Raw genomic sequence first — 12,923 nt, forward strand, 5'->3', positions numbered from 1 at the left:
AGTTCATATGATGAACATTGACTTGGAACTCTATGTTCCACACGTAAACAGATAAACTGAAGCGATCCATGCTGCAAATGGAGCCTTCCCAGCCACTCTGAAGTCACTCTGTTCACATATAAAGGCACTTTGGTTTTCCATTCCTGTAAAGTTTAGAGCAATAAAAGGAAAAAATATAAGCACTCGATCTGAAAAAAGCTTGTGTTTTTCTTAAGGATTCAAACACACTAATACTAAATACTAATACAGAATTAGTACACTAATTCTACATATTATAAGAATCTTTGGGAAATATCTACAATTTGTAAAGCTGAAGTTGTTAAAGAACAGGTTCAGTCTCCAAAGTTATCAAATACAACCTCAGACACCCCTACCTCACAAGTGTTTTCTTCAGGACTTGAAAATCCTTTATTTTAGTGGCATCTCACGTAGTAGAAACACTTTTTTCCTGCATTTAAGGACAAACAAATGCTTTAACAGCTTTAAAGAACTGTTAAACCAAACCAGTACTCCCTCTGCCGGCAATGCAGATGTGTAGTTGTTCCACTTACCATTTGCTTTGAAGAGAGGTGAGAGGAGGGAGAAAAAAAAAAGTGTTACAACAGTTAGTTAGCAGAATTGTAACACTCCTAAGCTTTGGTCTTTCAAAAATGAGCAGCTCTTTAGATTATGAAAATAGAGTGTCATGGGCAGGTTCTATTTAAGTAGCTGAAGTAATTTTAACATCTTTACTAGAAAAGAATGAACCCAGTAATTATGACCTTTCCTAAAATAATCAACTCATTTCACCCTCATTTTAATCAGCTTGTTTTTCCTAATTATCCTCAGCAGCTCATTTCAAGAAATCAGCAGTCTAATGGCTTAGGACTCCAATTAAAAAAAGCATATTTATAAAAATTCATTTATTAAACCTCTGTACATAAAAATGAACATGTATGTACAGCAAGTTTACATGAAGAAGGATGTTACAAAAGATACAGTGGTAATTAAAACTGTCCCACATAAATAAAAGTTTATAAAAATACTTGAAGTGATGAAGATAATGCTGGTAATCCCCAATCATTTTCATCCAATTTCCAAGACTTTGACATGGGAAGCCTTAATTTCAGATCTTTTAAAAAAACATTCTGAATATATTAAACTTATCTACAGGATAATTAGCAAAATCTATAAAGTATCCATTATTGTACAAAGGATATTAAAAAAAAAATAACCAATCCACCTGAAATTCAAGGACAATGCAACTCTTAGCCAAAGTAATGAACAATAAGACAAGTCTCTCTTTTTAGAGCAAAGAACAATTTACTTGCCAATGCAAATCAACAGTCCTGTTACTCCTTAGTGGAAGAATGCAACTTGGGAAAATTCTTCTGTACTTTCTGGCTGGATTGATTTTCTGGTCAAAGTGGAAGCCCTGTATTGACTTCAATTTTGAGGAAGAACAGGGGCAGAACTGTAACCTTTAGAGATTTTCTCCTTCCTACAAAAGGACGAGGAAGGTTATATGAGTTTGTAAAACTGAAGGAGAGAGAAGGGTGCAGGAATTTGAAGATAAAGAAACAAAGGAAGACCAGTTAAAAGTCAAGTCTTTTTCTTTTGCTGGTTTCTTGGGGAATTCTTTAGCACACTTCTTATTCGAAGGTAAGTGCCTGTTGATTCTGTCATATTTTCAAATTCAAAAGGTGCTATACCTACAGCAAACTTGCTCATATCAGGAACAGGATTTGAGTTCTTTGCAGATGACTCAGTGCTTGTCACCACTTTATTATCAACTATACTTTCTCCATCGTTAACCTCATGGTTGGGAGCAGGCACAGTGTTATCCAGCAGGCCTTCAGAATCTGAATTATCAGGAATTTCCTTTAAATTAAGTGAACTATTATCTGGATTAGGACTAGTTAAAGAATGTTCATTTTCTGGTACCTGTTCGCTGATACTGGAAAACTTAGTTTCTAATGTTACCATCTTATCAGATCTTACTTCTGCAACAACATCTACTTCGTTCCTGGATGGTGATGATGTAACAGAATTTCCAGTTAAAGGTGTATCAACAGGGATATCAGAGTCACTGTTTGTGCTTTCTGCTTGCTCTAATGCTGCCCAAATTAATCGCTGCTGTTCCTCTAGTTCTTCCAAGGTCAGAGTATCCTCATCCATGGTTGAGTCCACTATTTTTGGCTGAGAAACATCACTGGAAGGATTCAACGATGAAACAGTGTTAGGAAGAGGAGGATGGGTGGGTGTTGAAGGTTGAGTTGGTGTAAGACTTCGTGGAGTAAGTGGAGGTGTGCCTTGTGGTAAAGGAGGAGGAGTTGAAATCACTGGAGGTCCAGGTGGCAGTGGAGGTTGGAACTGAAAACTGTTAGTTGTTTGAGATCTTTGTGACACCTCCACATCTAGAAACAGATAACAGGATTTCATTAGAATCTGAAGTCTGACTAGGTCAACATTCAATGCCAAAACTTTAGGAGATTAACTACCAGACAAATGTCTTCTCATACCTGGTTTTCAGCTGAGATAGAACAAGCTTTCTTAAAGTTTCAACATCCACTGAAACTACCTGTTTGGGGATTTTAACTCTCCTGGCCATTTCATGAAAAAACTATGAAACAAACAAATAAATCTCTTGAATGTACTGAACAGACTTTTCTTCCATCCTTAGACACACTATGGTACCCTCTCTTATAAGAAATCCAAAAGCAAAGATACAAGCTTCTCCATCAATTCTAACATTAAAACAACACCAAGACCTCCGGTTAGTTAGACTCATTTTTAAACAAGTTGTGAGTCTGTAACATCCTAAAGTATTTAATCCAAGCATTTTAGGATTTGGAGGTCTTTATAACAGAATTTTCTTTAAGATACTTCTAAAGTAAAGAGATTGGAATGGGTAACTCAACATTCCAATTGCTTTGCGCACATCTGAAACTTCTTGCTTACCTTAAGCATTACCACAGTGAATACTGAAGCACTGTTTTCTCTTTGTCTACACTAACATTTCAAGTCCAGAGAAGTTACTTTGGAAATAAAAATTGAAACTAGGGGAAAAAAAATGAAAAGCAGAATAACTATACCAGAATCTATGTCCATGTCAGCTACTGCTACCTCCAAGTCATCTTTTGGTCGTTTTGAATGATGAGAGCTTGGCTGTGGTGCAGTCCTTTTATTGCTAGATTTTGAACTTGGCTGAAAGGAGGTTAACCAGGAAAACAAAATTAGTTGGAATTAGATTATTTAATGTCCTTAAAGCTGGAAATGTTACATATGTAAAACAATTTTGTAATTATCCAGTTATTTGGTGACTGAGTTTGTAAACTAGACATTTAAGTTTGAGACATTTAATGTAACTGAACAGAACTGTAGTTTGATTAGGTTGAAATGACAAAGGAGCATTATTAAACAGTGGAGGTTGAGTGCAGAACATTATCTTCCCTTCTTTAATGGGAATATTCTACAGTGGACAATACTAGGTGAGAGTCAGAGAAGATCTGAGAATCATACACAACAGTGTTTTCTCAAGTCACTGTATTAAGATTACTGTAAATCACGTCTACAGTAAGTAAGTTCTTCACTTATTAGGGAAGTCTGGAAACAAGATTGGTTTTAGGCTGTAAAAGTTTATAGTTACCTTTTTTTTTTTTTTTTAAACATGGAACTTTTCTGTTAGAACAGGTAAGCCAAGTTACAGACTACCTTACTGGTTCACTGGACCAAAAAAAATCACTACACAGTTAACTGCCTACTGTAAAACTAATAAAAGCATCAGGACTTCACAACTGGTACTATCAATGAGATGGTCTAAATGAAGACGTAAACAAGAGATCAATGTCTCCACTAGCTACATGATAACTTTTCTTTTTTGAGAGTAAAACTGAGATATATTCACCGCATGAAAATTAGAAAGGTAGTGTGCAAAAACATCCTTCTGTTGAGATGGCTGCATGGGGATGGAACCAAATATCTGCCATTCCTACAACAAAAAAAGAGAGAGAAAAGGCTGAACATTGCGTATGTTTCGTTTAATAACATGACAGTAGAACTAGAGAGAAATGCTAAGAGATTAACAAGCAAGATGAATTCATCCTCTCATCAGAAACCTTATTTATCAGAGGTAAGTAGTTCTTAAGCAGGAACTTAGGTAGGCAAACCAAAAGTATTGCAACCTGTGAATACAAAGAACTAATGGAGTGTACTATTATTATTATTACTTGGTAATTTATTATTACTTGGTAGTAGTAATAATAATATTAAAAAAGCATCACAAGAACATGCAGAAAAACGTAGATGGGCAAAAGGAACAGGCACTTGTACATAATCTTTTGTCTTTAAAGGAAACGCAATTAACCTAGGCTCCTGTTGGTCTTATAATGGAAATAAATACCACAGAAGCATTGCCAGACCCTGTCCAGATGTATCAGATGTCACCTGAACAGCTCCCACCTCCAAATAAAGCTCTCAAATAGGCTGTTGAAAGAAAACTGCCAGATGGATGATGCAGAACATTAAACTTGGCTAGCAGCAATAAGCATTACTTAATAGGCTGTTCAGAAAGCAGAGACAGCCACTTACATCTGGGATCCCACTCGGAGTGGAGATATTAAAGCCTGGATAGTTAATCAACTTAGAGACATCATAAGTGACATGTTTTGGTTGAAGATACCCTTCATCTTCTGTTTCATTATCATCTATAAATAAAAAAAACATAATTATTACCAATGCTAATTAATGTTACTGAATAAATCCACAGGATTACAAACATAGTTAAGTATTGATAGACGGCAGCAACAGTGACCAGATCTAACACATACATACCTTTACCATCATAAAGCGCAAGTCCCGAGTGCTCCATTTCAGCCTCTTTGAGCCAACCTGGAGGATAACCAAGCTGACGCATGCGATATATAAATGGTGGAAGACTCTTAGCTGTGACACCAAGTGCATCTTGAAGTTCCCCACTGAGTTGAGAAAACAAGAAGTCCATGACTGAGGTTTTCTTTAAAGGAAGTCATTGACACGCTGTTGCATTTTAAATGATCAAGCTAAAATAATTTAGCTCAAACCATATTGCTAGTCAATTCCAGAAATGACAAATTTAGGGCAAAAACAACTGATATTAAAGAAAACTTGTAACACCTATTTCTCCACACAAATGTACGTATGGTTAGACATTTCTATGAGAAGTAATTCTACCCTGAGAACAACTCACTTCATGGCTTGTTACTTCTGCTTCATGGCCTTAACTGTAGCTATCAGAACAGGAAGGGTGGAACTTAACAAACCATGAAATTTACTGATGATTTCTGTAGAGACTGATAGCATCATATTACCATTAAAAAAAAACCACCTATATCTGGAATAGAGAGAAGGCTGCAAGGGATATTCCAAGTCCAATATTTTCAGATTCCTGCATGCAATTTAGTTTATCAGGAACCTTACGTATTTGCAGCTCTCCCAGTAAAAGGAATGTGAAAAGCAATAGGATGAAATAGTTCTCCCTGCGTTAAGGACGAGGTCATGGGGAAAGGCAGTGAGATGTGGATTGAAAAATGTGCAATTCATTAAAATTTGGCAAACAAATTCAAGCATAATACACCCATAATTAAGAGTAGCAGATGGACTTATAAGATTTTGGATAGCAACACCTGGCATTCCAAAGGCAGAAAAGTCATTCCAGAAAAACACTGCAACAGCTAATGAAAGGAAAAGAGATACCTAATTACTCCTGGTTTAAATTTTCCAAACCTCTCTTCTACTTCCTCTGCATGATAACGCTGTTGAAAATTCTGATTGCTTGCTTCACCATAAGCTTCCATAAACTCCTTTCTCTTCTCACTTATACGAGCTGCATTTCGTGGCTTGAAGATAATATAATTGGGAAGTTTAAGTAAGTTTGGACAATTTACAGTTCATGCATGTCTTCACCAAATGTAAAACTGGTAATCCCTGCAAGCAACCTTTTTTTGCATAGCTGAGGTATAACTACAATTGTAATGAACACTGCATACTGAAAAAACAAAGAGGATTTGCATGTTATCTAGTGGCAAACAGGAGACATACCTAGGGACATTCTGCAGTTTGAAAAAAGGAGACATTCAAAACGTTATGCTATGAAAATGATTTACATTCTGATTTAGAGTTAGAACTTACACATATGAGCAGTATGACTTAAGCAAAAGAGATGAATAACTGTACATCCCGACCAGTGCATCTATTTTTTATTTTTTAAATGGTGTAGATCCACTGAAACATTTCTTGAAGAGAGGCAGTCTCTTAAATACTAATGTAGAGTTTACCTTTGGACAATCCTTTATTTGATGCTCTTCAGAGCCACAATTGAAACAGTGCGATTTTGGCCTGCTTAAAAAATATAGAAAAAAATACATATATTAAAGCTGAAAATCACTTTACAATATTAAATGCACCTAATTATTTTAAACCTAAGATTTTATTAGACTTAGAAAAACATGTAAGCACTGTCTGCTGACTCCTGCTTAAGTTGACCGTTTAATATTAATCCTCAAAAGTGAGCAACAGAATTTTGTATCATGTTCTTACGAAGGATACAAAAACTGAGAAAAGACAGACACAGCATAATAATAAATTAAAAAAACACATGACAGCATGTGGAGAGGAAAAAAAAACCAAACCAGAACTGCTAAAGTTACAGCAGAAAAGCAGTACTTCCAGGAAAAAACACATACGATATTTTATAACTCATATAACAGAAATATAACCACGTAAAAGGGAATAAAACAGTAACAGAATAATTCAGGTTGGACCCCAGGATGTCTACAATCCAGCTCCCTACTCAAAGCTAGGTCAGCTATGAGATCAGACCAGGCTGTTCAAGGCTTTATGCAGTAGTCTTGAAAATCTCCAAGGAAGAGGACTAAGTAACTTCCCTGGGCAACACGATCCAGTATTTTTACTGTCCCAATGGTGAAAAAACTTTTCCTTATATCGTGTTACAGACAGAATTCTCTGAAGGATTTCTGTTTCTGATTAAATATGCAAACATTGCATTTATTGGCACTGTATGAACAAAACAACCTACACACTAAAGCTGATGCCATGTCCTGAGGGAGAAAAGTAAGGATGTTAACACAAGACTTTAAATACAGAATACAGATATGGAACCCTCAACTTAATTATGTAGTGCAGTAATACCTTTATTCTTCTTTTCATGCTTGTATCATCAAAGCTCTGACAGTTCTTACAACACCAAGAAACAGCACTGTAGAAACAAGTAGGAGGAGCACGACTACTTCTTTGGGAAGTCCTGGCCCAGAGTTTGAAGTAGCTATGCAGACTGTATGCTGAACTGCAATTGCCTTAAAATTTAGTTTTCCCTGTAAATACCTATCAGGGCACGCGTTTCCAACATTATAGGAGGGAAGATCCCAATCCCTAACAAGTTTTTAAACACTGTTTTTTGAAGATTTATCAAATTAGGATGGGAAACATGCAGAGACAAAAGGATGACACAAGAATGAGTGTCCGAGACGACATCTGCCCACCCCACTCTAAATCCAACCTGTTGAATTGTCTAATTAGATAAAACAAAGCACGTATTTTGTTTCGTCTTTGTTTAGTATTTAAATACAAACATCTGCAGTGATTCAAGTATTCTATCACCACTCCACACAATGAGAATGACCCTTCAATCTGGCTTTCCCTTCAGATGGCAATATTTGTAATCAAAGCATAGTTTAATTCATTATTTCCCTTCATTTTGTAATTCCTGATAAAAGCTGAGATGGTATTCATTATAAATGAAATCAATGATTTCAGATGCAATGAAAACCACACAAGCTTTCAAGTGTAAGCTCATTTAACTTTACTTCTTACCTCCCATAAAAGCTATACCATCAACTCTTAAATCAACCTGTCTTAATAATAAAGTAAGCCATATGGAAATTGTTCCAGAAAACAGTAAGAATGATGACAGTACACTAGTGCCAGGATGACAAAGCAATCACTGAAAATAAGCCACAGAAGAACAGAGCATGAACAACTTCAGAAAGCTTCTGCACATTGAATATAGGCCCCTCCTAAACAAATTCAGTAAACCACAGAGACCCACTGACTGCAGAGGCTGGTTTACTTCAACTCAGTGCTGAAGTACATTCAAGGGTTTAGTATATATGGGAATAATCACAGTACACATCTGAACTTTGCAGCTCAAAACTTTATATTTAAGAGTAATACAAACCTTTTTGGTTTTACTTGTATTTCTTGTCCATCTAGGGAGAGAATCTGGCTGAAAACTTGCTGATATCTTTAGATTTCAATAAGGAACTGCTACTGGATGAAGCAAAATTTCAATCTTGTTTAAAATATTAATAAAAACCTATTAGGGCTTTGCATAAAATATTGACTCTTCTGGATTGATGATACATCGATACAGATGGTGCTTAATGCAAAGTCTGCACTTCAGAAGGATAAAGTATAAAACTATGTCCACTATATTTGGTAAGACGGGCTTGTATTGCTTTCTACTACCCAATTTCTATCCAATAAGCTATGCTGCTCTTCACAAGCACTTGCTAAAACTAGAGCCCCCTTGCTTATAGGCAGAAGTTTCACACTATTAATTCTGACATACTTTAAATCAACGTATTAAGAATACATTTTGGTAGAGTTTCAAAAATGTAACTCACATCTCAACCAAGTGTAGACAGGTCATGTCATACTACTTGTGTTTGCTTTTTAACTGCAATAGGCTGCTCTGCCTATTGGTCTAGGAAAGTATGAGAAGAGAAGAGGGCCACAGGTGAATGAGCATGGAAGACACTTAAGAGGTAAAGTTCAGAAGCACAGTAGATTTCAGATTCTAACAGTTGCTTTTAAAAAGAAAAGCAGATGTCAGATACTAGTCTGACACATTAAGTGGTACTTCAGTCATTTAGAACCATGGTATTTCATACACCATTTAACTCACTATTAAGTGCTGTTTTAGGCTCAGTGTCTACGGGAGCCCTAAAGAAATATGAGGTAATTTTGAACAGTAATACCTTTGCTTTGGCAAAGCTGGCAAACACAAAAGCTTACCCAGGCTTAACTTTACATTTTAGGAGAAATTCCCCTGTTATTCATCCACTTTCTTTATCTGGAGGTTGGGAGATTGTACAAATATCATTCGGAGAGGACTGACTTAATACATTACAACAGGCAGCTTTCCAAATGTAAAATTACAGCACACTGCATACACAGTTCAAAGGCAGCCACAAGAAAAGCCAGATTAGCTGGCTTTTAAATTTACAATTTTTTTTTCAGATACCAGTCATTTTCTAACACTATGAAGTTAATTTTATGACATGTTTGTTAACTAGATAGTGCAGAAATGAACTGTGAAACTGTTTCTCTCTCTTGACTTTTTCTGTTGCCAAAGTAATGAAGGGAAACTGGGAAGATGGGATTAATTGAAGTGAAATAAAAATATCTTGTCCAGTTTCCTTTAGTCATCAAGGACTCGAATATTAAAAAATGTTTTCTCAAATGTTTCCCTCAATCCCACCTTCTAAATATTGGCTTTAGTACAGAACACAGAACCAACTTTAAAATGGATGCAAAGTAAAAACATCACACAACTAAATTTTATTAAAAGATTTTTTCCCAGATACCAAATTTGGCAAAAATTATCTTAGAGAATACTTGAGTTTGCTGAGCCCTTTTCTTCTCCCATATTACAGATTTCACAGAAGGAAACCACTTACTTCTATCTGGAATGAACTTTCTTTCCAAATCTAACTGTAGACTGGCCCAGGAAAGCCCTACATTCACAAGATATATTTACAGGAGTATTGCATTCACTCTTCTCAAAATCAGTCAGCCAATCATACCCAAACACTTGTATCTTTTAATAGAAAATTGGTGGATTTTGTACTCAAAACTTTTCATCTATCAGAACTGATATGGTTTTAACAGAAATGTACAATCTACTGAACTGAATTTGAGCCCAATTTACCAAACTGGCACTCTTTGGATTTGGTAAACAGATAAAGACCCTTGTTTTAGCAAACAGGATACTTAGGTATTTCCCATCCTTCTGTCAGCTGTGGATTCTCATTTAATATAGGCTGTCCCAGTTTATCAAGACAAAAATTGGTAAAATACAGAACACTTCCTACAACCTGTAGAAAAAAAGTCAGAAAATTGTCAGAAAAGTGTCAGTATTCAGGTCAGATTATCGGTAGCATTTGTAGAAATTTACACCACTTGGAATTCTTCCAGGTTTTTACCCACTCTGTAGATATTTACAAACAATGTACACCCACGCCTGTACCAATCAGCACTTTTTTCCCACTGAAGTGGCCAAAACATGCCAAACTTTACTGCTATTACATCAATACGAGAAATTTAATGAGATTTTATTTTAATGCCAGTGTGCATTGAATATGTAGAACGAAGAGTCAGACCTACCGTTCAAGAGCATATAGTCAAAAACTTACACTAAAAGCTTCCTTAATTTTTTTAACAGAATTCGAGCTTGCTGTTTTACAGTCCTCTTCTAAAACAACACTGGAGGGCTGAGATGAAAAGTAAAAACACAAATCAATGATTAAAAATAGCAGACAGTATAAAGAAGAGCTCCAAAATTACTAAAGTACATAAAAGGCACAAAACATGGAGTACAACTTCTACCTTTTCTTGACACGTTGGTTAAATAGAGATAACTATGTTAATAATCATGATTTCCACGGTCCAAAATATCGCATAGATCATTTCTCTCTTTTCTTGGTTATGGTCCTTCCCCCCCCCCCAGAATAAACAGTTTTATAACATTTATTTGATAGTTATCTGATTTGCAGTTATAGGAAAAAAAAAACACCTAGAATTTAGCTACTTAACAGTGTAAAATTTCAGTATTACCACTACAATCCTTAAAGTACCTGAGGCTTAAGACTGAAGTGTGTTTTTTCTTGTTCATCTCTCTGTTGCTCTTCATATTTGTGAACTAAGTTAAAAACAAAATCTTCGATTTCTTGATGATACTGCCTGCAACAGAGTAAAGAAGCACAAAAAGGTGAAGAAAAGAGCAAGATTGAAATATACAGAAAGTATCTTTTGAAGCATCTGCCATTTACTACTTCAGGATTTACACAAAGGGCAGTCATCTCTCAACTGAAGCAGGGAGCAATTAATGCACTATATTTACCAACAACACTTCAGAAACTTTTACTCAGGAGTTCCAAGGAGTCACACTTCATTTTCAAATAAATACAGACATTGCTACTGAACACAGGAGAACTCTTGACTTTTGCTAATTCCTACCCTTTCTCCTCTGCAAACTAACAAGCATATGTTACTAAATATGACATAGATCCTTTGTGCAAACATATCCAAACAAAAACTAATGTCTGTCTTCCTATCGGGATTTTTTTTATTGAAAAGCTGAAGTACTTACTTAGAAATTACATTGTTCATAAATAAAATCTGCAACAGCGGCCCATCGACTTTTGAGTTCTCCACTGAAATTCCACTACAAAAACAGAACAAATATAGAAATGGTTATCAGTTTTATTGTAAATATACCCTGTTCAGTTGTCACAGCAAAGAGTCTGTATTCCAGACAAAGGAATGTTTGGCCAATGCAAGTTCCATTATTTTACTAAGTTCCTATTATCTTAAAGAAAAATCCTCCTCTGAGCAAAGTATTTTGTGGCTCATTGTGAGATGGGAAGAACACAAAACAGAATACACAAGTTTTCTTCCAAGAGCACGTAATAAAATGCAGTAAACAGCGTTAAGATCCATCTCACAGTGCCATCTAATGACTAGACACTACCTGGAGAACAACAAAACAGTTATCTTACTTATGTAACTATTGTGATGTACTCCTTCTTGCTGCCAAACTTCACAAGAAGTGGCCTTTCCTTAAAGGCCAAATCACAAGCAAACAAACATAAGTATGTGTGTGCGTGTGTGTATATATTTATATGCAAACATAAATAGAGTAATACAAAGTTCTTGACACTGAAGTCAAACCTTACAAGCATGGTGTTGGACGGAAGCACTGTAAGTGAGCAGTAACATACCTAGGGCGAGTCAGAATATTCAGCTTCCTTTTAAGTTCTTGATGTTACCTTCTCGTTAAGGAACATTGCTTTCTTCAGAAGACACAACAGCACCTTAACCAATTGCAGGGCTAAATAAGAAAACACCTAACAAAAACTGCAGTGAATTGTCAGTGTCTTTTTGTACTTAAAAGACCAAAATACATCACAAAAGGGTAAGCAGAGAGACATCTGTAAATAGAAAACTAACTGCAAAGAGGACATCTCAGATGTCAAGCTGCCGGTGTCCATCCCAACAGCTCCTCGAGGAACAATTTGGGAGTTTAAAATTTTTTCTAGCGCTTTTAAAAATGGATTTTCGAAGTGAACGCATAACCATTCCTTTTCTTCACGAAAGTAGAAACGAGGAGAGCAGCGTTAGGCGTTTCAACTTGTTCCAACACTCAAGAACTTAACAGCCCCGTAGCCAAGAGAAGGGCACACTGAGGCTGAAGTGAGAGAAAACCGCCTCCCGAGCAGCGGGAGCAGCGCCCGCGGGCAGCGGCCCCTCATAGACGCGCAGCCCCGCGCCCGGCCCCAAGGGCTGCGCGGGAGCAGCGCAGGGCGCGGAGCCTGGCCCGGAAGGGATCCGGCGGCAGGAGGCAGCCCCCCGTCCCCGCCCGCCGCAGGCCCCGCCAATCCCGTCAGGATATTCTCCGCCCGCAGCCGCCGCACCGTCTCCTCGCAGCCCCGCAGCCGCTCTCGCAGCTCTGAGAAAGCTTCCTCGCGGGCCTCCTCCTCCTCGTCCACGCTGAGGCGAGGCGGCGGCGGCCCGTCCTCCTCCTCGAGCTGCTCGAAGAGCTCGCGGTCCCCGAAGTCCACCTCGGCCGCCATCTTAAGCCGCAGCAGGAAGGGCGGGGCGCGGGG

General features: G+C 37.2%; 1 protein-coding gene across 2 annotated transcripts; it reads right to left on the reverse strand.

Annotated features, from left to right (window-relative positions):
- Nucleotides 1-887: 887 nt before the first annotated feature.
- Nucleotides 888-12,912, reverse strand: ZCCHC8 (zinc finger CCHC-type containing 8). 2 transcript variants are annotated; one of them, NM_001030662.3, is made up of 14 exons: nucleotides 12,710-12,912; nucleotides 12,039-12,081; nucleotides 11,408-11,482; nucleotides 10,893-10,998; nucleotides 10,452-10,529; nucleotides 10,030-10,133; nucleotides 8,213-8,278; nucleotides 6,294-6,354; nucleotides 5,713-5,855; nucleotides 4,813-4,955; nucleotides 4,570-4,685; nucleotides 3,887-3,970; nucleotides 3,075-3,186; nucleotides 888-2,396 (listed from the first exon to the last, which is right to left on the reverse strand). In NM_001030662.3, exons 1-14 carry the CDS (start codon nucleotides 12,888-12,890, stop codon nucleotides 1,582-1,584), a joined length of 2,127 nt encoding a protein of 708 aa, NP_001025833.3. In that variant the 5' UTR covers nucleotides 12,891-12,912; the 3' UTR covers nucleotides 888-1,581. The 2 variants fall into 2 exon arrangements, with proteins under 2 accessions (NP_001025833.3, XP_015130774.2); XM_015275288.4 differs by having other exon boundaries at nucleotides 6,294-6,357; nucleotides 12,710-12,905.
- Between the last annotated feature and the right edge of the window lie 11 nt (nucleotides 12,913-12,923).

Source organism: Gallus gallus, chromosome 15 (genome assembly GCF_016699485.2).
Source record: "Gallus gallus isolate bGalGal1 chromosome 15, bGalGal1.mat.broiler.GRCg7b, whole genome shotgun sequence".
Taxonomy (NCBI): domain Eukaryota; kingdom Metazoa; phylum Chordata; class Aves; order Galliformes; family Phasianidae; genus Gallus; species Gallus gallus.